The following is a 26,428-nucleotide window of genomic DNA, read 5'->3' as shown; positions in this document are numbered from 1 at the left end:
GTCTCCTTTGGCATTACAAAGTCCCTCTTCGACAACAGCTTTTCCTATGGCGAGTTCTCCTTGGCATTTTTCCATCTGGACAGTTACTCGCACACAGACATATTGCTTCAGCAGTTTGTCACAGATGCTCGCACTCTACTGAATCAGTGATCCACATCTTTTGGTCCTGTCCAAATACTTCTGATCTCATTGCTCTCATCAGACAGAGGCTTCGACAGCGATTTCCTACTGTTACTTTTGGCAGATTTTTCTGGTTGTTTGGATTTCATCCCCAGAGACAGGGTTTTGATTTATTTTTCGTATGGGTGCGATATTGGACCCTATGGACTTTATGGATGGATAGAAATCATAGAGTCTTTGGTGATCCACTCTTTTCATCCTTCCTTTTTTTCAAACGATCTCTGCAACAATCATTCTACGATTGTTTTCAGACTCGTTTGATTGATCAGGATGTGTATACAGCCTATACTGAGATCTTTTCTTGAGTAGTAGCTACTTCGCTTTTGAAGCAGCTATGAATGTAATTATTCTATAGAAATAAAGATTTCTTCTCACAAAAAAAAGTGTGTAGATGTCAGTGGTGGTGTGAGCGTGCGACGACGAGAGAGAGGAGAAAGAAAGCCCAGTCGTGAGAGCTCCGTACAGCTCCCCCGTCTGCTCCGTATACCTGTACGGCTGTCGTACAGGTACCGTACACCAGTACGGACAGCCCGCGCGATCGTCCTGCCCCTTCTGCAGATCTTTGCGTCATCCCGCTCCAACCCTGCGTGTGTGTGCGTCGTCATCTTTTCCTTTCTCCATAACCCGACTTTGTGCATCCGTACATCTCCGTCGACAGTTTCCTCTCTGCGTCGTCGTCCGTACCCCTGTACGGTCACCGTACGGCGACCGTACGACTGTCGTACGTTTTTCGTACAATTTCAGTCCTGCTGTATAATCTGGCTGGGGGTTTTCCTTTCGCCTTTCTTCCCTGCTGGTCTTCTGCCAACTCCTACCTATCCCCTTGATCTCTCCTTACTAGTCACACAATTCCTCTTCTCTCTTGTGGGCTTCTTCTGATTTTCCTTTGGGACTGTTTTTTTTGGCTTTCGCCACCTTCTTACAGGTACTTCATCTTCAAGCTCCTTTTCTTACCAAGTCATGGCAGAGTATTCATATGAAAAAACATTTCAAAAGGAGCGCTCGGCCCCCTGCAAGAAGCAAAAGCAGGTTGAGGGTCATCATGACCCAATGCATGATACACTTGAGGCTCAACTAGTGTATGATGTAATGCATGAAGGATTTGCAGATACGAGAAAAGACTGGAAAGAATCGGTTCCCTCAGTTGGCCTCATGGTTGAGGTCGATGAAATTCTGGATCCAGTCAGAGAGTATGCCAAGAATGCAGTTATATTATTCTTTCCAGGCCGCATGCCACCTGCTGCAGAGATAGGCAACTGGCTGACACGCACTTTGGCTGGCTCTTTTGTTCGAAAGGTACACTATGCAGCCAGGGGCTTTTTTGAGGTTATCATGGTGGATGAGATCCACAGACAAATGCTTTTGGAACATTCGCCTCTTTTTTTTGGACAGCAAATGGTGCATGTCTTGCCATGGTCTCCCACAAGGGACTTTCAGGCTTTAATCAGACACAGATGCCCAGTCTGGGTTGAAGTCGTTGATTTCCCCCAATGCATGGCCTCACTTTTGCCTAAAATTGCAGCCTCTTTAGGTAAAGTGGTCTGCCCACCACGGCCAAATGGCAATTCAAACAGATTTTGCATTCTCTGGGATACTGATAATCCCACACCGGACTCTTATTCAGTCACGGTGAACAATGTGAACATGGGGAGTGCATTTTATAAACTCAAATGGGGTTTATTTGCAGGGGCCTGTTTTGAATGCAAAAAGTTTGGACACATGGCTTCACAGTGCCCACTGAACCCACATAAAATGCCTCATGTCACCTTGCCGGTACACATGCCTACTAAAGATGCTCCTACTCCAGTTGCCAACAAAAATAAAAACAGCAGACAGCATCCTAGAAGTCAGGAAAAAGGCAAAGATTCAGTAGTTAACAATATGAATCTTACTTCACATTCACCTCCTGCTACTCAGTCCATGCCCAAAGGAAAGCAACTCTCAACTGATGGCTGGCAGAGCCCAAGAAAAGTTATTTCTGCTCGAAGAATTCCACCCCCCCGCACTTGGAATGGTGCATCTTCTAGCGGAAACACTCCAGAGATCAATACAGGAATTGGGATTACATGGGCTGCAGTTACAGCCAGCAGAACACTCTTCCCTGAAGAAGAGGTTGCTGCCTTGCTGTCCACTTCTCAGGTCACTACTTCTTCTCAGGGGCGAGGCCTCGACCCTGAGATAGAGATGCAAGGCTGACCTCATACTTTTGCTGCTGTACATAGTTGTTACATTCCTATAAATATCTGTATATATGACTGCTCAAATCACATGTTTTACACTCAATGTACAGGGTATATGTGACAGTAGGAAATGGAAATCTGTGTGGCTGTACATCAACAGATTTCAGCCTGACATAGTGGCATTACAAGAGCACAACCAACATATTTATGCAGGCAAGACAGGACACTTTTGTGGGTATGACATTTTCTATGCTGGGGAACACTCTTTCTCAGGGGTTGTCCTTCTGATCAAGCATGAGCTTCAACCAGTCATTGCGTTAAATGACAACAAAGGTAGATGGCTTATTCTCCAATGCATTATTAGAGGAGAGGTGTTTGAATTTGCTTCAGTTTATGCACCTCAGTCATCTCGAGACAGAATTGTAATTTGGGATGCTATGCAACAATACCCGTGGAGATATCATGCCTACATATGTGGGGATTTCAATAATGCTCCACAACAGGGAGACAACACTTCCAGCCACGATCATATGTTATCTCCTGAAAGGCATGCATGGTCTCAACTACTTTTGCATTTAAATCTGGTTGACCTTTGGAAGGAATTGCAGCCCTTGTCACCGGGCTACACTTTTCAACATAATGCTCTTTCCGCTTATCAGGCAAGACTGGATCGCTGGTATAGTGTCGCTCCCCAACAAAATGGGGATCTCGCATGCAAAATATGGATTGATTATGCCTTTGTGCATTCAGACCATGCACCACTATGGCTGCGTTTATCTTTTCATAAGACGCCAGAAGATAGATTGCCACAAAGGCGACATCTAATCATCAACAATAGTTATTTGCAACATGTTGATTTCAAGGCAATGGTTACTGAAGCAGCTCATTGTCTTTCCTCTAGTAGCTATCTTCATGCTGATGATGCCTGGGCTTCTTTTATTTCTAAAATGCAAATGGTGATTAGAGATTATGGCAAGTCTTACATGAGGACTCTGAGGGAAACCATTACTCAGGCCAAGTCTGCTTGTCAAGACCTCACTGAACTCAGCCATCATCGTTCGTTGTCTATGCATGAGCAAACCACACTATGTCAGGCTAGACATTGTCTTAAATTAAATGATCACAGGAAACTGGCAAAATGGGAGACTAGAGCAAGACAAAGAGCCTTCACAGATAAAGGTTGCTCTTCCAAAGAATTTTTCAAAAGTTTGCATCAGAGGAGAATCAAAACAGAAATTTGCCGAGTGCTTATGCCCGATGGATCATGGACTACATCACGGTCACAGCTTGCCTCTGTTTGTGTGCATCATTTCTCCCAGCAATTTGGCTCTGCAGCTCCGCCCTCGCAACAGGTTTTGCTTGCTCGGAATTTACTGTTGCAAAATGTTTCTCCAATAATTTCCTCTACTCAAGCCTTGGAATTGGAGGAACCCTTTACTGAGAGCGAACTGTCAGATGCAATCAAATCATGTGGCAGATGGAAATCCCCCGGATGGGACGGTTTAACAGTCGAGTTTTTTCTAGCATCTTGGTCTATTTTGAAGCATCCATTACTATCTATGGTGAATGCTGCATGGCAACATCAGAAAATGCCAGACACATGGAAGAGAGGTCTTGTTAAGCTCCTTCCTAAAAAACAAATTTGTGAGTCTTTGGCAGACTGGAGACCTATCACTCTTATGCCGGTAATTTACAAAGTCACTACCAAAATGATTGTTGCTCGGCTAAAGGGGGTTTTACATGATGGGTTGCATCCTGCACAATATGGCTTTGTCCCGCGTAGGCATATCACTGATAACATTGCCAATGCCTACATTGGAATTGAATATGCCAAATACACAAAGCAGGATGTTTTGTTATTGCAAGTTGATATTGCCAAAGCTTTTGATACAGTTCAGTGGGATTTCATCTCATCGACTATGCAGGCTTTGGGTTTTGGCACAAAAATGCAGCAACTCATTAATTGGCTATATCAAGATAGTGAAGCTGCCTGTATACTTTCAGGAGATATTTCTCCATCCTGGACTCTTGCTTGCTCTGTCAGACAAGGTTGTCCACTAAGTGCTTTACTTTTTGCCATTGCCACTCATCCACTGCTTCAATATCTGGATCACCTCTTAGACACTGACCAGCTGCACGGTTTGGAGATTCTTGGCAGTCGCAGCATGATTGCTCAAGCATATGCTGATGATTCTTTCTTTACTCCAAAAAATACTCGGGCTGATCTGTCCATGATTATGCATGCTCTTTCTACATATGGATTGGCTGCTGGCCTTCAGGTCAATTTTCAAAAATCAAAATTGCTTCCTTTACATGCACAGGACTGGCACAATCTTTTGTGGCTTGGGGAAATTGTCCCTGCTTCTCAATTTATTCGACACCTTGGTTATCCTCTAGGCTGGGGACTCACCCGTTCACAACAAACTGATTGGGTGTTAGTAAAGTTAAGGGCAAAACTTGAATATTGGAAGCTTGCAACTTGGCCATTACATGTTCGTCTGCGAATTACACAATCCATTTTGATAGCATACATACAATTTTATCTGCCTCTCACTATGTTCACTAAGGCAGATTTGGTTTCATTTATGTCAGCTATCATGGAAATTTTCTGGCGTTCAAAACATGGCAAGAAAAGTCTCAGATTACTCTCCATGCACCGTCTCTGTTCTCCAAAGATGCACGGGGGTCTGAACATTCTCAATATTCAAATGCATTTGCTTGCTCACAGGGGAAAAATGATGATGCAGTTTCTACAAGGAGATCAGCCTTGGTCTTTTATGATCCGCTCTCTCTTATTACATCTTCATACATCTGCTTTTGGGAATTGGCAGCCTACTCAGTGGGAATTTTTATTTGGCTCTATCCAAGGCAAGATCAGAGGATGCCCTTTTGTCTCTTCTCTGCTTCTTGATTGGAAACATATTCTATCCCACTTGGAATGGAAAGGAAGGGACTCACTCTCGGGCAACTCCTTGAGGGCAGAGAATCTCTTTTGGTCCAAAGTATTCCATCCACCTTTGGCCATACAAGAACCCCGTCGTTCTTATTTTCTCTCCTTCAAAGGCATTTCATCTGTGGCGGATGTAATTCAGGATGATGGCACAATTCTATCTTTTTCTTTTGCTGCTCGCAAATATGGCTTGGGAGCTCATTATCGTCCTTTATGGCATAAAATTTCAGCAATGCTCCAACCGTACTTGCCGGTACCTCATTTAGAAATTCAGCATCGGCTTGAGGATTGGACTTTATGCTCTCCTTCCTCATATGTCCGTCCTTTAAAGCTCTCACATCTTACAGTGTCATCACTATATAAAGTGTTATTACCTCCACCTTGGATTTCCAACAGAGTAAATACTGTTTGGCATATGGATCGTCCAATGAAGTGGTGGAGGAAAAGGCTGCGTCTCCTTTGGCATTACAAAGTCCCTCTTCGACAACAGCTTTTCCTATGGCGAGTTCTCCTTGGCATTTTTCCATCTGGACAGTTACTCGCACGCAGACATATTGCTTCAGCTGTTTGTCACCGATGCTCGCACTCTACTGAATCAGTGCTCCATATCTTTTGGTCCTGTCCAAACACTTCTGCTTTCATTGCTCTCATCAGACAGAGGCTTCGACAACGATTTCCTACTGTCACTTTTGGCAGATTTTTCTGGTTGTTTGGATTTCATCCTCAGAGACAGGGTTTTGATTTATTTTTTGTATGGGTGAGATATTGGACCCTATGGACTTTATGGCTGGATAGAAATCACAGAGTCTTTGGTGATCCACTATTTTCATCCTTTCTTTTTTTCAAACGATCTCTGCAACAATCATTCTACGATTGTTTTCAGACTCGTTTGATAGATCAGGATGTGTATACAGCTTATACTGAGATCTTTTGTTGAGTAGTAGCTACTTCGTTTTGAAGCAGCTATGAATGTAATTATTTCATCGAAATAAAAGATTTCTTCTCACAAAAAAAGTGTGTGTGTGTGTGAGTAATAATGATCCAGAAACATACTTAAGCTATGTCTACTTGTGAATAGTCCTCTGTCTTCATGAGACTACAGGGTTGCTCCATAGTCTGATAAAATAGAGCTCTACTTTGTTTTACCTCATTTGTCTGTATCTAGATTATTGTCACCCTACATTTATGTTCAAGCTTATCAAAGAGAAGTTATGTGAATTTTACCTCTTTTGTTGCAGGGTTTTGACTCGATCATGATAGATTGTTCACATCTTTCTTTTCAAGAGAATGTGGAGTGCACCAAGCGCATCACAACAGCTGCACATGCAAAGAACATAGTTGTCGAAGCAGAGCTGGGAAGATTGTCTGGTACAGAAGATGGAATTACTGTCGAGGAATACGAGGAAAAATTGACTAATGTGGCCCAGGTGAGTCCATTCTATATAATTTTCCGAAGCAAGTCAAGAAAAGACCGTGCAGCATGTTCCTCTAATTAGCCAGCAGAGTTTGGTACTAATAAAGAACCCTGCCTTCAAATTTTTATAACATATATGACTCTAAGTGCTTCTTGCTTAATTTTATCATGCATATTTGAGACATGTAGTACCACACACATTGACACATTACTTTTTTTTCCTCCAAAAAAAAGGGACTTCTATTAAGTATGAATGAAACTCCAATAGCAAAGCTCAAGGGAGAAGTACTTCATGCAAGGCATGAAAAATAAAACCAAAATCAGGCTCAATCAAGATCCTATAGAAGAGCTAGAAAATATCCAAGGTTGAGGCTGAAATTGCCACCTCAACCCTCTGGGGGATTCCCAAAAGAATGGGGAGCCGCTCCACACCAACAAGAAATTCTTCCTCCTAGTAGAGGCTGCTCATGAAGACCCCTACATGGTCCCCCAAATGGCTACCAAGGTGTGTACCATGTATGTCTAGATACTAGCTAATGTGTGTGCACTGGTAACCATCCCCTCATCCCCTTCTACCTGCCCATACAACCTCCTCTACCTCTATTTTTGCAGGCAGCGGAAAGTTTTCTAATAGGTTTCAGGTGGCTTTCCACCTTTGATTGATGATTGATGGCTTCATCATTAGCTGATCATCCTTCCACCCATGAGAACATGTATTTTTTTGAAGATGAATTAAAGCAACTCAAGCTCAATGTTGAAGTAGACAGTGCCACAACCACTCTCTTTGCATGCATCCATGGATCCCATCCTTCCTGGTCTCATGCAAGAGATTGGATGTTGGCAGCTCTTCTACGAGACCTCTCAGCACATCTGTTAGACATTCATCTATTGGAAAGGGATTTTTAAAAGGTGGTCTTACCTCGGCAACATTAGGGGCTAGCTCTTAGCTCTTTAAAAAGACTCTTTATTCTTTTTCTTTGGGATTTGGCCCTGTGGAAGAAGACAAAAAGGTAACCTCCCTTTTCATCTCTTTCCAAGTCTCCCACAGGTTTTTGATCTCCTCCGTCCCACGATTGGAGTATATGTGAGATGATCACTAAGTCTCCCCCAGTTCCGCCTTTGCCTATTAGCACTTGTTGAGGCAATCAAGGTGGATGTAGTGCCTCATGTTGGGGTCATTGTATTTGACCCTAATATTATGGATGACCGTATCATGCTTCGGTATCCAAATGGTTCCGTTTGTCGAAGCACATGGAGAGAGGGTGAAAGAGTTAGAGAGATGAAAACAATGCAAAGGAAAATGCTAGAGTTGTCGTTTACTTTCTAAATTGATATGAAATTCGTTATGTGCTAATAGTTTACTTTTTCTTGGTATTAAAACATGGGTTAGTGTTAACATTTTACTCACGTATTAGAATCCACACTTTTAAGAATTACAACATTAGAACATTTCATAGTCAAATGAAATAATAAAAGTTGTTTTAATGTGCCTTTCAATTTTGAGTTATAATGTTTCTTTTATTATATGAAACGATTTGTTGCTAAGATTAAATTTTAAGATAGATATAAGACTTTTTTTTTTGAAAAACTTATTATTTAATACTCAGGAAAATGTCATTGGATAACTTTTTGTTAATCAAGAAATAACTTCGTCATTACAATCCTCATTTCATGGGCAGAGGATGCCTTGTCTTCCCCACACACATACATCACTGATGATGTCAGTGATGAGTAGAATCTCACCACCGACATCATAGATCATGGCACACAAAACAACTCAAATCTGATCAACCTTCAAAGGTCTAGTGACCCTTCAAGCTCACACAACACAAACCGCAACCCCATTTACATTGACACTAGGATAAGAACCCTGTTCAAACTCCAAAATACTCCAACAACCCCCCTCTCCCCAGAGAGCAAAAGGTGCTGAGACCCATGGTAAAATGTAACCAACCTCTAACTCCATTGCAATATTACCAAAGAGGTAGACGTGTTGTGTGCACCTCCTGTCCCACAACTATCCCCTCAATCATCTTGCGACCAATAATTACTAATGTCATCCCCCCTAACTCCTAAGTAAGGTACATTATATCTCCAAATCCTTTTTAAAAAATGAAGGTTTCCACACAAAAGACACAAATACAATCATTTTAGGGGGACTACCCAAGGGTGGAGAACCCTTACTGACATTCAACACTCGAAAACAAAAAAATAGAGAACTCAGAAAACATAATTGTCATCGTGAAGATTAAGATCTGAATAGTGCAAGCATTGATTTCAACTATTGATGTTGGATTCGTCTTCTTCACCTTCTACAACAACAAGATTGGCACGGTGCTCTTGAGTCTTGTTGCTCCTTTTCCTTCTTTTTGAAGAAGAAATCTTCCTTATCACCAAAGCGTTGCAGTAACGGCATTCGATTTTCTGTCCATCTTTCCCCTTTGAAGAGGATGCAAGGGTTGTATCTATGTATCCATATTTGCTATATTTTTGTGACCTTTCTCCAATAATAAGGCCACAATGTCTTTGCACGCGGTTGATGCAACGTGGAGCACTTCCAAAGAAGACTGGAATCGTGTTAAATCCTTCATGCTCTTAATTAGGATCGCCATTTGTCCTCATCATTGGGCTCACTCTTAAGGATTTTGAGCTGATTTGATAATGGAGTACATTGCAGCCAGGTGGTCACTAAGTTTATCACTTTCAGACATTTTGAGCTTATTAAACTCGAGCTTTAAAAACACCTTCAAATTGGTAATCTTCTTACCAAAAATACCTTCGATCTCACTCCAGACTTGGTGAGCTGATGAGTTCAAATTGATGTGATGTATAAGTGAGTCAGCTAGCCAGTTTCATACAAAACGGGGCATTTTTATCTCCGGTTGTAGTAGGACCAAAGCTGGTGCATTCTTTTATGCCACCATGTGGCATTATGATTCATAGACCAAAGCTGATTTTCCCGATGTGAAATCTGAGGCGGCATCAAAACCCTATAAAAACTGGCCATAGAGATATCAGCTAGGCGTAAGGGGCGAGTGGTAGAACCCAGATGATGTAAGGCCCGATAAAAAAGACCATACATAAGCTCTAGCTTTGGTACCAGTAAAAGCAATGAAGAACTTAAGAAAGATAGTGCCAAAGGGGTCGATAATGCATCCCTAGTCCATATTGTCTGGCCGCCAAAGGAAAGGATAGTAAAGTATCATCAGCATGAAGCACATCACCGACCAACCTAATCCCTTTGGATGAAATAAATAAGAGCACCTGGGTTTCTGAAAGGCAATGGGACGATCAAACACCTTTGACTAGTGCAGACTCTTAGCACGCAAGGAATTTCCATCAAGAGAGTCATGACCATGCTGAAGAAAGAATTTCTTTCCAGGCTGAAAACATTTTAGAAGCAAAAGGGCAGCCTGTAACTCTACCATCAATATGGCCCAGAATGAAGTCCCATTGAGTGGAATGCCAGTGCCCAAAAGGATGAGTGGTCAACTATGAAAGCAAATGATGCATCATAGCAGGCCAAGGTTGATCACCGTGTAAACATTCCAGCATCATCTTCTTCTTATGTGCCAAAATATGACTGTGAATATTTAATAAATTCAAACCACCATGCATCTTTGGCATATGGAGGTGCTCCATAGGGAGTAATATGATACTCTTACAACCATATTTTGAGCGCTAGAAAGTCTCCATAAGAGTGGACATGGAAGAAGTAATATCTTTTTTATTAAACATCATCAAAGGCAAGAAGAACTGAATGTAAGCTACCAAACAATATGTTTTCTGATGGCGAGTGACCATCCATGCCAGGGGATAACCAAGCTGACAAACAAGCTGATTGGGCAACACAATTTCCCCTGGCCACAGAGAGCTATGCCAGTCTTTGGCATGCAAACGGAGGAGCTTTGATTTTTGAAAGTTCACCAGCAGCCCATCCATACAAGGATAAAGCACTCATAAGTTGTGAAAGATCCCTCTCAGTTTTCGTTGGAGTGAAGAAGGAATCATCAGCATAAGCTTGTGCAAACATGGGCTTTCTTTCGTGTATATCTAGATCATGAAAGGCATCAACATCCACAAGATGATCAATATAGCAAAGCATCGGATGGGTAGCTATTGCATCGAGCAATGTGCGAAGAGGGCATCCGTGTCTCACTGAGTAATGTAAAGTAAATGTCCCTAGACAAAATGCGGGCTACTTTATTATCACTGTACAACCAATAAATAACGTGCTGCATTTTATTCCCAAATCCCAAAGATTGTGTGGTCTGAGAGATAAAGTCCCATTGTATAGTATCAAATGGTTTGGCAATGTCTACTTGTAGCAAAAGTACATGTTGTTGAGTGTACTTCGCATATTCTATTTCAAGTTAGGCATTAGCAATATCTTCAGTGATGTGTTTGCGAGGTATGAAGCCATATTGGTTGGGGTATAGACCATCATGCAGAAAACCTTTTATTCTATCGGCCACTATTTTGGCAACTCCCTTTTAAATGACTGGCATGAGTGTTATTAATAGGCTGCCAATCAGTAAATAAATCACAAAGATGCATTTTGGGAAGCAGTCTTAACCTACCCTTTCTTCCAGGCATGTGGCATTTGCTGATTGTTCCAGGCATAATTAATCATATGCAATAAAATTTGCTTAAGGGCATCCCCGTATGCGATAAATAACTCCAAGTGATAATAGGAGAGATGCTATAAAAGCTTTCGTCTCACCAACAAAACCTCTTGCGAATGGGACTCCCAATTCCCAAATTGTCCGGCAAAGTGATTGACACAAGCCTAAGCAAGGTGTGCCCGTGAGGAAGTCCAACAACGATTATATGTCAAAACCGGGCAAAGATTCTGAGCCTACCTCTTCTAATGTAAACTTTTGAAAAGCTCTTTAGAGGAATAACAAAAAGATCCTTTTGCCTGGCATTAGTTTCCCATTTGATAATTTTCTAGTGGTCATTGCTTTGTAACCGATTCTTAGCTTGACATAGGCAGGTAAGCTCAGGCTCAGTTAAATCCCTGACATGACTGAATTCTGTCAAATTTTGACAGCTAACTTTAGCATCAGCAACTTCTTTCTGCAAGTCACGTAGGTAGTTATTCCCATAGTCACGAATCATTGATTGCATGTGAGAAGCAAAAGCATTCCAGGCATAATCAAGATCAATCTGGCACTACTCGCAAAGAGGTGCAATGGTATTAGACACTGTACTCATCATGCTTCAAATAGTTATTATTAACTATAAGGAGTCATTTAGCTGGCAACTTGTCACGTGGTATCTCATGAAAAGACAACCTCAGAAATAATGGAGTACAATCGGAATGGGGGAAGGCATAATCCACCCACATTTGGCAAGTAAGAGCATCATACTGCTGTCCATTTACCATGTACCAACTGTCCAATCTGGCCTGATATGTAGACTGGGCAAGACCAATGTTGATGTTCCAATGTCACCATATGAGTGTTACCAGATGTATTATCCCCTTGCTAGGGTGCATTATTGAAATGCAAACCCCCCCCTCCCATACACACACACACTATTTCTCTGCACTTTGTCTTTGACATGCAGAGAAAGTGTTTCGTAGTTAATCGACTTTGATGGCACTTTTGGGTCAGATCCACAAACCAGCATCCAAATTGTTACTGATTACTATGCTTCCCTTCTCACAGCGAACCCTGACACGCTTGAGAGAGCACGACAGAATGAGGGTTTACTAGACTATTCCCTCGTTGGGGACTCCGGATATGAGGATCTCCCTTTGATGAACCTTTCATCAACACAAAATTTAGGACTGCATCATTCTAGATGTATAGAGGCTATAGATGGCACCTGGGTCCAGGCAGTCCTTTCTTTTCTGAGTTTCTTACTGGCATGGTGTGGCACTTTCATCAGCCACAGTCCTGGTTTCTCTCAGGATTTGCATATGCTCATATTTGAGTGGTACTTTACCTCTTGTTTCTCATGCTCTACATGATGTATTCTGCCTTGAGTTCTTTGGTCTGGGCTGTTTCTTTCGATAGAAATATTTCAAGAAAAAGAAAAGTTTGAATACCCAGAACAAGTTTTTCTTTTGGGAAGTTGTCTGTAAAGTCCCAGAATAACCATAAATGTTCTCTGCATCCCATATACACTGCATTGCATCTTCTGATTGTCCCTTGATTGCAGTGGGCTATTTGAGATAAGATCCAATTCAAATCCCCAAGCTGCATCAATACAATTTATTCAGACATCCTCTAGTCTTTGCCTTTGTTCTACCTATTTAGATTTAAGACATGATGAAACCTTGATTTTGTACAGTACGAACAGCAAAATTTGCTTCTTTTCTGCATGAGAGCGTCTTGATAAGGATATTGCAGGATAAATTATGATTAATGCCTTCAACCCAAAATTCTTGACTCTCCTAAAGTTGAACTCTTGCAGGCGAGTGAATTCTTGAAGGAAACAAGGGTGGATGCTCTCGCAGTTTGTGTTGGGAATGTGCATGGAAAGTATCCCCCAAGTGGACCGAATATAAGAATTGACCTTCTCAAGGTCAGCTAACCAACCCGATATCTTGTCTAGTCCATATTTTGGAAGCATTTGTTTTTTGACATGCATGATTTACTTTTTCAAGATTCCATTATTTTCCAGGAGCTCTATCAGGTTACAATCAAGCATAATGCAGTCCTGGTTTTACATGGGGCTTCAGGTCTTCCTGGTCATTTGGTGGATGTAAGTAGCCTCTCATGCATTCAGCCTTCTACCATGCTTATTTGTATGTGCAAAGACAGAAAATGGTTTGTTGATGAGTTTTGCTCGTGGGAATAGACTTAGGTTGTTCTTCCTTGAATTTTTCTTTAAAAGTGTCTAAACTTTGTTTGATCATCAGCTTAAGATCTAGGACAGTATCTTCCTTCAATATCAGATATAGGACAATATGTCCATTGGAGTCTTGTTTCTCCATACCCCAGAGGTGGAGATAAGGATGAAGTTAGTGTCTCTTTCATAGAAACCATTAGCTGTTGATTGCGTTGACCAGAAAATTCTATCTGGCTTTTATTGTAGTTTAATTACAGTTTGTTTTTCTAATCATTAATGTCACATTAATCTATTGTATGGGCCATCATGATTTGGTCTTTTGCAGCCTCTGCTTCTTTAAAGGTCCTCTGTTTGTCCCTCCCCTTTCTAACAAGGTCATCAGCTTGTTTTTTCTAATTTAAGGCATTTTTTACCTCTGATTGTTTTGGCAAAGGAAGCATTCCAATCTGTCCTGCCAGGTTTGTATTCCTTTTTTCTTTGAGATGGAAATTAGTTTACATTGTACTTAAATCAATTTCAAATGGTCGAAGTACACACTGTGATTGCACAGCCTGTTGTACTGACTGAAATCATATTTGAGATTGTAATATGGTCAACCTTAGGCACTACAGAAGGGGAACAAGTCTACCTCTAAAAATATAAAAAATCGAGCAGCAAGATTACTCAAGATGGCTTCATCAATCTGAAAGGTGGCTTCACACAGAAATGTTAGGCTTTGAGAAATATGTTGCAGGTTGCACTGCAATTGGTGAAAGGCTCACACCATGCGCCAAAATAAATCCCATAGCCCTAAATGATGGGATGAGAGAGGATGGAATCAGCCCATTGGAGACGTCTGCCAATTGAGCAGCAGAAAGAGGCTATCAAAGATGGCATCGAGAGGGTGATGGAGGCAGACTCTCCTCCCTTGCAGAGCCTAGCCCCGACTTCACCAGGGTCTCCGTCTTCTGGACCTGGCCCATCTTCTTTTTCGTCTTCTCAGTCTGGCCTTCTGTTCTAGCTTCCAAGGCACAAGTCCCGTTTAGCTCAGCCACTCCTTTATAGTTGTGGCGCCTAGGTCCCTAGAATGACACAAAGGTCCCTGAAGAGTACTCTCTTGCCCTAGAGGTTTCAGTGTTGATTATGCAGCACCTAAAAGGGGTAGAATTGAAGCAGTGAAGCTCTCACCCGACCTTTATGGGGCTTTAATTTCATTGCCATAGGAGAGTAGTAGTGGACCATAGTTCTCTTCAATCTCATGATGAAGGTCCAGATTATGAAGATGGTGGAGGATTGGTTTGGTGCAGAAGGGATAAGAGTTATGACTAGTACATGGCCACAACACCACTTTCTAGTTTGCTTTCTCTAGAGAGAGACTTGAGTTTGGTTGTGCATTGGCAATGATATGCTTGGAGAGGAGCAAGAAGCTAAGGAAGGTTTTGCATTGGCCTTTCAATCAATGTGCAATTCGCTTGGGAGTCTCGACCTCCTTATAATGTCTTTGGTCCTCAAGGTGGGATTGGAGCCAATGATGCCTCTTGCACGCCATTACACAAGTTTGGACTACTCCCTTCCAAACCTCCAGCCACAGAAGCTCCCAATCATCAGAAGGCCTTGTTTGTCGCCTTCCCATCCTCTCCATTAGTTGGACATGAGTGAGTTGAAATGTGCATGAGTTTCATGAGTATCCATGTAAGCAACCGTGAAATACTCAATCGTTCATCAGAAGTTGTTGAGAGCCCTTTGTTGGGCAGTCATTTGACATTCAGATGCTTCAGGGGCATATTATCTTAGCCTTAGATATTGCAGACGGAGCTGCCTTCTTCCAAGAAAGGACCCATATATCTAGCACCCAAAAGGTAGATTTTGCCACAACCAAAAGATTCACTACAGAGGGGAAGCTATCATCTATCCTAGTCCTTCTAGCTTAACAGAGCATGCCACAAGTCCTAGTTCTAGAGAAAGTGAGTAGACGTTAGGAATCCACTTTCTTATGAATGAGAAGGTTTCTGGTACAACGTTCTAATTCAGGGGTCCAAGCTGCAGTGAGACAGAGTGAATAGGTTTGACATTGGGGATGTAAATATTCTAATCCTAAATGTATATGCAGCTACATGCCATCATTAGAGAGTACCCTTTGCACCAGCTCATAGAGAGCCTACTAGACATGGATTCTTGGATTGTTGCATGTGACTTCAACAATTTGGAGTTCACAGAGGACAGGCTCGGAGGGGCTTTCTTTAATGCCATGCCTCCCTCAAGTGGGGCATGTGAGAGTAGTTTATCTTCATCATCAGTGGCCATGATCCTTGCCGCCACCTTGGGGATGGGTTTTCTAGGGTGTAAGGGAGCCTCAGATACTCCTTTGGACAATGTCAACACAATGGGCTTCTAGAGAGACCGGAAAGATTCTACATTGATGACTGGGCTATGCATGTAAGCAAATCCACTGGCATTCTAGTGAGCATGACAATGTTAGATCACTCCCCCATTGTATTACATCTGGAACAACAAAATGACAAGTTTTAGGCTGAGGAGGTTCAGCAAACCATGGCATAGATATGGCTGGTTGAGGAGGCCCTCCCGTGAGATGGGTGGGCCGGATCGACAACCAATGCCATTGAGACGAGCAGGGCAGAATTCCAATCTCATGCATCGTAGCACAAGCAAACCATCTATAGGGGAGGAGAGAGAAAGAAAGTGTATTATTGTCCACTAAAGGCCAAAATGGGCCCATGGGACATCAAGAACTCTGCATACAAGATAGCACAAAATCAACGTGCCACAAAGAAGAGGCATCGTCGAATATCATCTAAGTGCTACGCAATCCAATGCAAGTGAAAGTACATAATGTCAAATCTGAGCCTAAATACAAAGTAAACTAGATGCAAGGAAACCGCCCCTGGGTGCAAAATGGGGGGATGAGTACAATATACCAATGCAAAGATACAAGTCCAGGTGTCACGGAGTCTGAGAACCAAAATAATACTGGAAATCATGTCCATCGACTCTGCCTCCTGCTATGAGAGTACAAATCTGAGCAAAGGTGAGGTGAGCGGCTGGTGGGGCGAGATCTCCATGAGTAAGTCTCCTCCGAAAAGCTGCCATCATCCTGGATCGTCTGGAGATGAAGCGGCGAGTACGTCCCCTATGTAACAAGATCCTGCGGCGTCTACAAACCATCTCATATGTACATCCACAGGGTGGAGGCATGTGTCCTGTGTGAGCTCTGACCTCCTCGTGCTCCTCCTGGTCTCTGTCCTCTGGTATAGCGTGTGCCTGAGCTCTATCAGGCTGGGCTCTATCACGCTCCGGTCTGTGCTGATGGTCTCTGAGGTAGTCTCGTCGAAGCATAGTGGCCTCCCTGACATAAAGAGCTAGGCAATGCTGATCCTCGTAGTCCATCACTTGTGAGAGAGGTCCAAAGCCATCCGTGAAGAGACAGTGGAATCTACCTCTGAGCTCATAATATAGCGGGCATCTGCAAATGAAGTGCTCCTCTGACTCCACCTCTCCCATGGTGCAACAAGGGCAGATCCTGGTCTCTCGGCCTGGTCGCCGTCCATCCTCCATGCGTCGCATCCTACCAGCCTCTATCTCGAGCTGATGCGAAGAGACTCTAAGCTGGCCAAGGGCAATCCTCAGTGAGTGGGACATGTGGATACCTGTATAGCCTGGTGGAATGACAAATCCATCCTCTGAGATCCGAAGGAAGTGGTCATGATATGTGGCCATCTTCGTCGGAAGCTGCGTGGGATAAATCCAAATGCGATATGTATGAAGCTGCAGCAAGTCTGCTCTCGTGACCTGGCTAAGCTCGTGGCGAGTCAACTCAAGATGAGGGGCATCTATGCTGTATCGGAAGGGAGGCAGTCTATCCATGTCTAGTCCAAGAGATGTGAGCCACCTAGTGAGTCTGAGAGAGAAAGAAAGAAAGAAAGAAAGTGTATTATTGTCCACTAAAGGCCAAAATGGGCCCATGGGACATCAAGAACTCTGCATACAAGATAGCACAAAATCAACGTGCCACAAAGAAGAGGCATCGTCGAATATCATCTAAGTGCTACGCAATACAATGCAAGTGAAAGTACATAATGTCAAATCTGAGCCTAAATACAAAGTAAACTAGATGCAAGGAAACCGCCCCTGGGTGCAAAATGGGGGGATGAGTACAATATGCCAATGCAAAGATACAAGTCCAGGTGTCACGGAGTCTGAGAACCAAAATAATACTGGAAATCTTGTCCATCGACTCTGCCTCCTGCTATGAGAGAGAGAGAGAGAGAGAGAGAGAGAGAGAGGCACTTAGGAGGGATATAGCCTCCACAAGAGGCTCAAGCTGCAAGAGTGGAGAGTGCACACACAACAAGGTAGTAATTGACTGCAAACACACAATAAACTTCATACATAGCATACCCTAGCAAAGAAGGTGTGATGGAGATGCTTCATCAATGTATAAGATGACCAGCCTTTTTCATCATGCTTTGTATATAGGTTATAATCATACGAACTCTTATGGAGTCCCTTTGCATAAAAATGTTTATTTATTTTTGAATACCAAGCATGAGGTGCTTGTTTCAAACCATACAAAGCCTCACACAATTTGCACATCTTCTTCTCCTTGCCTTTGACCTCAAATTCACGTGGTTGGGCCATATAGACCACCTCTTATTGATCACCATTTAGAAAATCGTTTTTTAACATCCAGCTAATAAAGAGGCCTGCCATAATGGGTGGCAAGGGCTATTATTGTGTGATAGTGTTATATTTGGATATTGGCACGAAGGTTTTAACGTCCATCTATTAAAGAGGCTAGCCATAATGGGTGGCGAGGGCTACTATCAATCTGATAGTTTTATGTTTGTCTATTGGTGCAAAGGTCTCATCATAGTTAATGCCTTCTTTCTAGGCATAACCTTCTGATGTGGATGATCTAATCATCACAAGATCCAATGGCAAGCTCATTTCACCATGAAACCTCCAATGTAGTCAGTTTGTCAGACTCACCAATTCCATGGTACCACTTGTACGCGGCTAGAAGATCATCCAATGGACGGCCTTGGTCAGAGTGGCCATGGCATTGGATTGTGTCATATCTAATATAGAAAAAATCCATGTAACATCTTGGTCAAACCCAAGGTAATCTAACTGACCCGGGGGGAAAACAAGAGCTATGTCCTATGATGTCTTCCTGATGCATAAGGAAGGATCTGAATCTAATGGTTGAAGCCAACTTTTGTGAAGGCATTGCATTCAATATCATCTAAGTGGATAGGTGAATTGAATGTAATATAATCCGAACATGAAGTTGAGCAAATATCTAATCGATTAACTATGACACGCTAGAAATCAAACTCATGTGGTCATTTAGTGGACTAAACTTACAATGGTTTTAGCAATGTAATAGGCTAGAAGTGGCCTTTAATCTTCAAACCTACTTAGGAGCCTTGCAAAATACAAAGGATCTAGCAATGCCACATGTGAAGCAGTTTGGTTTAGAAGGTTACTCACCAAACTTGAAATTTTATCAAGTGAACCTATAACACTCTTCTCCAAAAAAATGAGCAATATTCAATTGGCAAAGAACCCATGCATCTCTTATGAAAGATTATCACTTCAAAAAAAGTGCAATCATTGCTTAAAGATTCATGGTAGATTGGATATGCACAAAGAAATATGTATCCGTCTATAAATAACAAGAGGTGTGTGTGTTTGTGTGTTTAGAAATATGTATCTATCTATGAATAACAAGAGGTGTGTGTGTTTGTGTGCGCGCGCATGCACGGGATCTAGATTATCCTGCCTTCTTGTCATATAATGATATCGTCTGATGCTTGTAACTAGCTGTCCCCGTCTTCGGGACTGTCTCTTGTAATATAATGACAACTGGATTTCACCCCTAAAAAAAGGGGTGTATGTGTGTGTGTGTGTGTGCTTGTGTGGTTTGGTGAGTTTTGTTGGGAGTTTTCTTGTTTGGGCAGCTTATGGCACGCAGACATATTGCTCCTACTATTTGCCAGCGATTTCATGCTCTGCGGAAATCTGTGCTTCATATCTTCTGGCTTTGTCCGCATACTGGTGATTTGTTGGGTATCATTGGACAGGAGCTCGTTTTCCAAATGTTGTTTTTGGAAAATTCTTTTGGCTCTTTGGCATTCATCCATAGCGACCGGAGTTTGATTTGTTTTTTACTTGGGTTAGATACTGGGTGCTCTAGACTCTATGGATAGATCGCAATCATAGGGTCTTTGGTGATCCTCAGTTATCTACTTTCTTTTTCTTCCGCAGATCTTTGCAGCAATCTCTCTATATCCACAGGAGATCATGACATGACTATCTCCTTCTATTGGCAGCTCTTCTGGGTAGAGGAGGAGACCCCACCGCAAGTGCTTGTAGTCCGCGAAAATTTTTGCTCTTAGGACTCTCTCTTCGGAAGGACTTTTTTATTTGCAGCATATAGTCATGCACACAGTCTTCGGTAGGAGACTGGTGGATAGTACCAGATGGATCTTCAACTCAGCCTGTCTCATATCTCCTTCCTCCCCTCTCATGGTAGCTATCCTAAAAGCATGGGCCAGCTTTAGGAGTACTCTTTGAAGGGTTCTCCCTTCCTCTCGTGAAGAGATTGATAGGTAGCCACTCATGTAGGGCGACAGTATTTTAGATGAGCATGGTAGACCACTGGATGCCTCTCATTACAGGGGTGCCTCTCATTACATGCAGGGGTCCAATTGGGAGAGGGGACCTGCCTCCACTGTGGGTGCCTAGAAAGCTTTCAAAAAGCTTCCAGAGGATAGGAAAGCTCAGTTGGCTAGTCATCTCAGAGGGAGTGCAGGTAGAATTCAATAGATCGATGTAGCCTTGCTAGTGGATTGGATGGAGACAGATGACATGCCTATCACTTGCTCCACTTCAATGGCCGCATTCTCAAGTACGGGCATTCCACTTGAGGTTACTGCAGTTCATGATGTACATGGGAATGCCCAAGTTTTTGATGTGCGTTCGGGAGGCAGGCTGTCTAGATCTTTAGATCACATCTTGCTAGAGAGAGCATTTCAGCCTGTCAGGATTGTAGTCTATGTGGAGATTGGTTTTGACTTTCATTGGTACATGGATCCTGACCCTTTTCTCATTTCCCTGGAATCTTGGAGGCTATGGATTTATGGGAGGTTTACCCATAAAGTTCCTGCAATGGGACCTAAAAGAGTGGGCGTGGATTGATGAAGGGCACCGAGAAAAGAGCCTCCTCTTCTTTCATAATCAGTTCGTAATGCTAGGAAATTTTAGCTCAGTTGTAGAGACTGGAGGCCCTCCATATCTCTTCATTGGGATGCCTTTCATATTTCTGCTGATTTGCAAAAAACTTTTTGGAGGAGACTCTAGAAATTCCACAGGAATAGAAAAATCACTCTTTTCCCGGCTTTCTATTCATGGTGGGATTGTAGTGAACCTATGGAGATCCATGTACGGGGCTGACCCTACTTACCCTAGTTGCCATACTGCTATGGATACTATTCAACATGGGATAGCAAATAGGCCGAGGTTATATGGAAGGGGGTTACCAGGATTTTCAGTTCTTTTGCACCTGACTTGGGGCTCAGTTGCTTGGCTTTCCCTTTCGTGACCTCAGGTCTTCTTTGAGAGACATGACTCATCATGGGCTATAGCTATCAGACAACACTTGATTGAGCCATATTCTTTGGATGATGTTCATGTGTCACCCTTCAGGGCTGTGCATACCTCGGTGGACTCTGCTTAGGAGATACTAGTGAGTATATTAGTGTGGCACATATGGAGAGCCAGGTGCACAGAGGCATTGGATTGATCCCAGGCTCACCCCTCTCACACTATTGCCAGTATATGGATAGACACTATACACACATTGATGGCCATCTGGACAGGCATGCAAGTGTCCTCTTGGGCAGCTTCTGCTAGGAGCGTTGCTTTCTTTAGGGAATGGAGGGGCTCCCCTTCTTCTCTAAGTCTTCCATAAGGTTGAGATGGCATTTTCAGCCTCAACCTTGGTTATTTTGTACCTCTTCTTGAGGAGTTTTTTCTCATGCACAGCATGATGTATTACCGCTTGAGCTTGTTCTGGCAGGTTTTATTTATACTTAATGGAAGTCTATTTTTGCAACAAAAAAAAAGTCAAACAAGGAAAGACCCTTTGTGTGGTTGTCTACTACAATCCACCCCCACTTGACTGGATTCCATTGAAGAGACTTGATGGGGCACCTCCAAAAGGCCAAAGCCTCCACATACTAAGAGGGATATTCTTTGAGGGTCTATTAGTAGCAGCAAAATAACACTGCTCAACAAAGCCCACAACTCTAGCTAGCTCCACGTGCACATCAAAGACAAACATTGAGGAGGCCGGATCACGGAAGGGGAGGGTATATTGCTGCTTTGTGGATTTCCGCAAAGCCTTTGACACATTACTTTAAGCTCGTCTCATCACACGCCTACAGACACTAGGATTTGATCAGGAGATCATATGGGCAGTCGTGGCACTGTATGAGAGAGTCTCAGGCCAAGTTCGGACAGGCGCAGGTTGGACAGATGAGATCTTGAGTACCATAGGAGTCAAACAGGGTTGTCCCTTATCACCGACCCTGTTTGGCCTCTACATCGATGAGCTTGAGACTTTCATGGGGGCGTTCAGAGGGACCAGTTGCTCACTTGCCGGGATCATCATCAGGATTCTTCTTTATGCAGATGATGTGGCACTTCTTTATGCAAGATTCTTCTTGTCGTCCACACCCGAGGGGCTCCAACGACACCTGGATGCATTGCAAGCTTTTTGTTTATCCCATGATTTGGAGGTCAACCTTGGCAAGACCAAGGTCATGATCTTTAACACCTCTCGAGCAAACATGCAACGGAAGCAGTTTACTTTTACTTTCGGTGGGTCACCAGTTGAGATCGTATCCTCATACACTTACTTGGAGGTCATCTTCTCCGGCATGATCTTCACGATGAGACCAGCGATGCAGGCCAGACTGAGCAGGGGATACACCTCACTAGCTCGGCTAGAGAGACAATGCTTCCACTCCCACTTCCAGGACCCTCGGACCAAGGCTCTTCTCTTTGACTCCTTGGTCTGACCAGTCGGTATGTATGGCAGCCCTTGTTGGGAGCTTGACATGTCAGAGATAGAGTGGACACAGGTGGAGCGCCTGCAGATCCTCATGCTCTCACGGATGATCCAAGGGAAACCATTTGTACCACATCACATCATTCAGGATGAGTTTGGTGCTTCTCCACTCCAGCTAGATGCAGCCTTTCAGACCATTATATATCTATACCGAGTTAGATCATATGGGGACTGCACATCAGGGAGACAGAGGTTGCCATGGTTGGCTCTCGATTCCTCCATGAGGTTGGCAGCAGAGGGAGACGAGCGATGCTGGTATGCATGGACTCACATATGGTTTGTGAGACTAGGGTTCCACATCGATAGGATACCTCCTTTTCAGTACAGTTTAGATGCCCCTCTGGTACTCCCACCCACCATCTCGATCGGGCCACACACCAACCAGGTCATTCATGAGGATCTCCTGCTACAGGTACACACCTTTAGGACCTGGTTGTGGAGCTGAGGGAGCTTCCAGTGAAGCTAAGTTTCTACAAAGATTATTGTCTTCGTATTTCGGAGGAGGGATTCATCACACCACTGGGGTACACTGAGCTTCATATGCCTCACTCACTACGGATCTCCATCGGACAGTTTCGGGTATCATCACACCGCCTCTGCATAGAGAGCGGCAAAGCTGAGGGGATTCCTAGGGAGCATCGCCTATGCATATTGTGCGACTGTCGAGAGGTCGAGTCGGAGGAGCATTTTATTTTTAGGTGCCCAGTGTACTACGAGATCCGAGGTCGCTACCACTGCCTCTTCAGAGACTCTAGGCTCCTTTCCAGATTCCTCGCCTACCCAGATTAGAGATGCCTCGCGGCCTTTATTCACGAGGGGGTCCGATACAGAGAGTACTTACTCAAGCGACGGGGCTTGGCCACATCATCAGATACCTTTGAGAGCAGGATCACAGAGTTCTTCCCATTGAGTGACATTGATCGTCCAGTCTTTAGCCGCAAACGTGACAGAGACCCCGACCTGACGACCGCAGCATGACACACGAGACATCGAGGGGACACACAGATCACTCTAGGGGACCTCTCGTCATTGTTTAGACCCGGGATACGTCCCACAGGAGTCACGGTGGCTCTGGTCTTGCGTCGAGCCTCGTCCAGGAGACCGAGACGTACAGCACCCCTTGACGGGCACAAGCGTCTCATCACCGGCTATGCACCAGCTAGGGCGACATGACATACGGAGGATTCCGCTCCGCTCCAGTCCTTTTCTTTTCATTGTTACATCCAGATGTATTTGATTTGATTATGTATGATCAGACTTAGGATTCAGCATGGGTAATGATGCTCGTTTCAATAGCTCCATCCTTACTGTGATTTGTATCAGGTTTTCTTTCAGTCTCATAGACCCATCAGAGATTGGCTGAATGGGGATCCATTCACCAATCGAAGTGAAAAGGCCGATTCCAACACTGTTAAAGCTCCATCCGTGAAACTACTACCCAGGACGCCCTGAAATAGACGTAGGAAGGAGGAGAAAAGGAGAGGGTAGGAGAGAGGGGAAGGGACAGAGAGGAGAAGCGGAGGGGAGCTGAGATAGGATAGAAGGGAGAGGGCTGACGGGGAAGGAGAGGGTAGGCGACGGAGAGGAAAAGAGGGGGGGGGGGTTAGGAGGGAGGGAGGGGGCAGGTTAGGAGGGAGGAAGGGGTCTGAAGGCGGGGAGGGAGAAAGAAAGAAAAGAAAAGAATGAAATTTTATTAGAGTCAGCTTTCCTGGTCTTCCTCAGGTTTACCATCGACTTCTTGCTACTATCGGAACCACTTTCGGAGTGGTCATTGAGATTCCCCCCCTTCTTGGCATGCCTTCTTCCTCGGTAGAGGCAGTCAGAGTGGACGGGGTGCCTCGAGTTAGGGTCATTGTCTCTGACCCTAACATCTCAGATGACCACATCATGATTCAGCATTCAGATGGCTCTCTCTTTTGACAAAGAATTGAGATTGCAGGTAGACAGGATCGGTGCAGGATTTGCAGGACCCTTGGGCACTTTGCTAGAGATTGCCCAAGGAAGAGAAAAAGACCCAAGAGGTCTTCTGGTGCGGCTCCTTCACGTACTACCCCATCTGCATCTCCCTTGCGGCTTGTACCACGCACTTCAGGACTACCAAGAGAAGCAAGGTGCCCTGCTTCGCACACCCCAGGACCACCAGGGGCAGCAGGGTGCCGAAAGCCTGCAGCACTCCCAATACCACGTTGGAGAGCGGTCAGAGTGGCTCCTTTACCTCAGGAGGAGACCCTTGATCCGGTTCAGACAGATGCCATCCAGACTCCAGAGGTGGATGCTATTGCAGCCCTAGATACTACAGTTCCACATCAGGAGGGGACTTCAGATGCACCAGCCCCAGTCATTTTTGTTTCTGATCACGAGGGGGCTACCGATACTTCTCCCCCTAAGACTGTTCATGCCACAATTGAGGGAGTATTTGCACAGATGAGGACTACAGATCCTTCCAGCTCCAAATCTGCTGATAGAGGCTTGGCAGGTCCTTCTCCTCCTTCCTCCATGAGTGCAGGTCTTCTTCGCACTCGTCGGCCAGACTTGCTTCTCGGGAACTCTTTTTCGACACTGGCTGATTCAGCGACTTTCATGGATGATGATGAGTTTGTGCCCTCCACCTTAGGGGTCCCGATCATTGGGATTTCTTTTGATAGGGCCTCCCCCTCAGCAGGTGTAGGGATCCTTTCACCTCTTGAGTTTCCTGCCCTCAGCAGGAGTGTTTCGGCCCAGGGGAAGTTGGTCTCCTCTACTAGGTTGGGTAAGGCTTTCCATCCAGCATCCTCCTGTCGATGAGGATAGTCAGCTGGAACATACAGGGCCTAGGCGGGTTCCACACTGTCGCCATAGGCAACTGATCAAGAATCAGCTTCATCCAGGTGTCATTGGAGGTGCTATTGATATCCTTTTTATCCAGGAACACAAGTTGGATGCCAGTGATTGCTCTAAGTCTGGCAAACTGCTTTCTGGTCATACTTTTTGGTCGCCTGCCTTGGGCATTAGGGGGGGCACTTCTATTGGACACGGAGTCATTATTCCCTCTAGAGCTTAGTGGATTATTCTCTTGATTGGAGGGTGTAAGGTTGGTTTCCTTAACCTGTATGCCTCCAACATTAGAGGGGAACGTGTCTTTATGTGGAAGGATTTGCTCTCATGGGCCCCTATTGCGGATTCATGGGTGATTGGAGGTGACTTTAACATGGTTGAGTTACCGTCAGACAAAAAATGGGGTAGAGAAGGAGGACTTGACTCTTTGGAGAGAGCATCTTGGGATGCCTTCCTTTTTCACTACTGTGGCAGAGATCCTTGGTTGGACGATGCCTTTCTTATTCAGCCATAGTCCCTCCTGTTCTCTTGGTCGAACAGGTCTCAGTGCTTTGCTCTATGCTATTGCTTCACATCCTTTGCTTCTTTATATGGATCATCTGGTTGATACTGGACAGCTAGTGGGGCTTCAGATTCTTGGCTCGCGGCCTTTCATTGCACAGGCTTATGCAGATGATTCTTTCTTCATGCCAAAGAATTGTCCTCTAGAGCTTCGCTTATTGATGGATACCCTTTCTTATTTTGGGTTGGCAGCTGATCTAAATATTAATTTTCAGAAATCAAAACTCTTGCCTCTCAAGCATTGTGACTGGCATGCTCTCCTTTGGCCAGGTCAGATTATTCCTCCGGAGAACATAGTAAGACATTTGGGTTATCCAATTGGCTGGAAAATCAGAAATAAGCAACAAATGTCTTGGGTATTTAACAAAATTTAGGACAAATTAGAATATTGGAAG

At 43.9% G+C, this 26,428-nt stretch overlaps 1 protein-coding gene across 1 annotated transcript in view; it reads left to right on the top strand.

Annotated features, from left to right (window-relative positions):
- Positions 1-26,428, top strand: part of LOC147901170 (ketose-bisphosphate aldolase class-II family protein) — a 386,949-nt gene that overhangs the window by 355,311 nt on the left and 5,210 nt on the right. The window contains exons 39-41 of the mRNA XM_087375500.1: positions 6,549-6,737; positions 13,148-13,258; positions 13,358-13,438. Coding sequence (XP_087231626.1) covers positions 6,549-6,737; positions 13,148-13,258; positions 13,358-13,438 — 381 coding nt within the window. The remainder of the gene's footprint in view (positions 1-6,548; positions 6,738-13,147; positions 13,259-13,357; positions 13,439-26,428) is intronic.

The sequence above is a fragment of the Dipteris shenzhenensis genome, chromosome 6, assembly GCF_047967505.1.
Source record: "Dipteris shenzhenensis isolate YYH24624 ecotype China chromosome 6, Dip_SZ_1.0, whole genome shotgun sequence".
Taxonomy (NCBI): domain Eukaryota; kingdom Viridiplantae; phylum Streptophyta; class Polypodiopsida; order Gleicheniales; family Dipteridaceae; genus Dipteris; species Dipteris shenzhenensis.
Note: the sequence above shows the minus strand (reverse complement) of the source record. Positions and strands in the feature narration are given on the sequence as shown.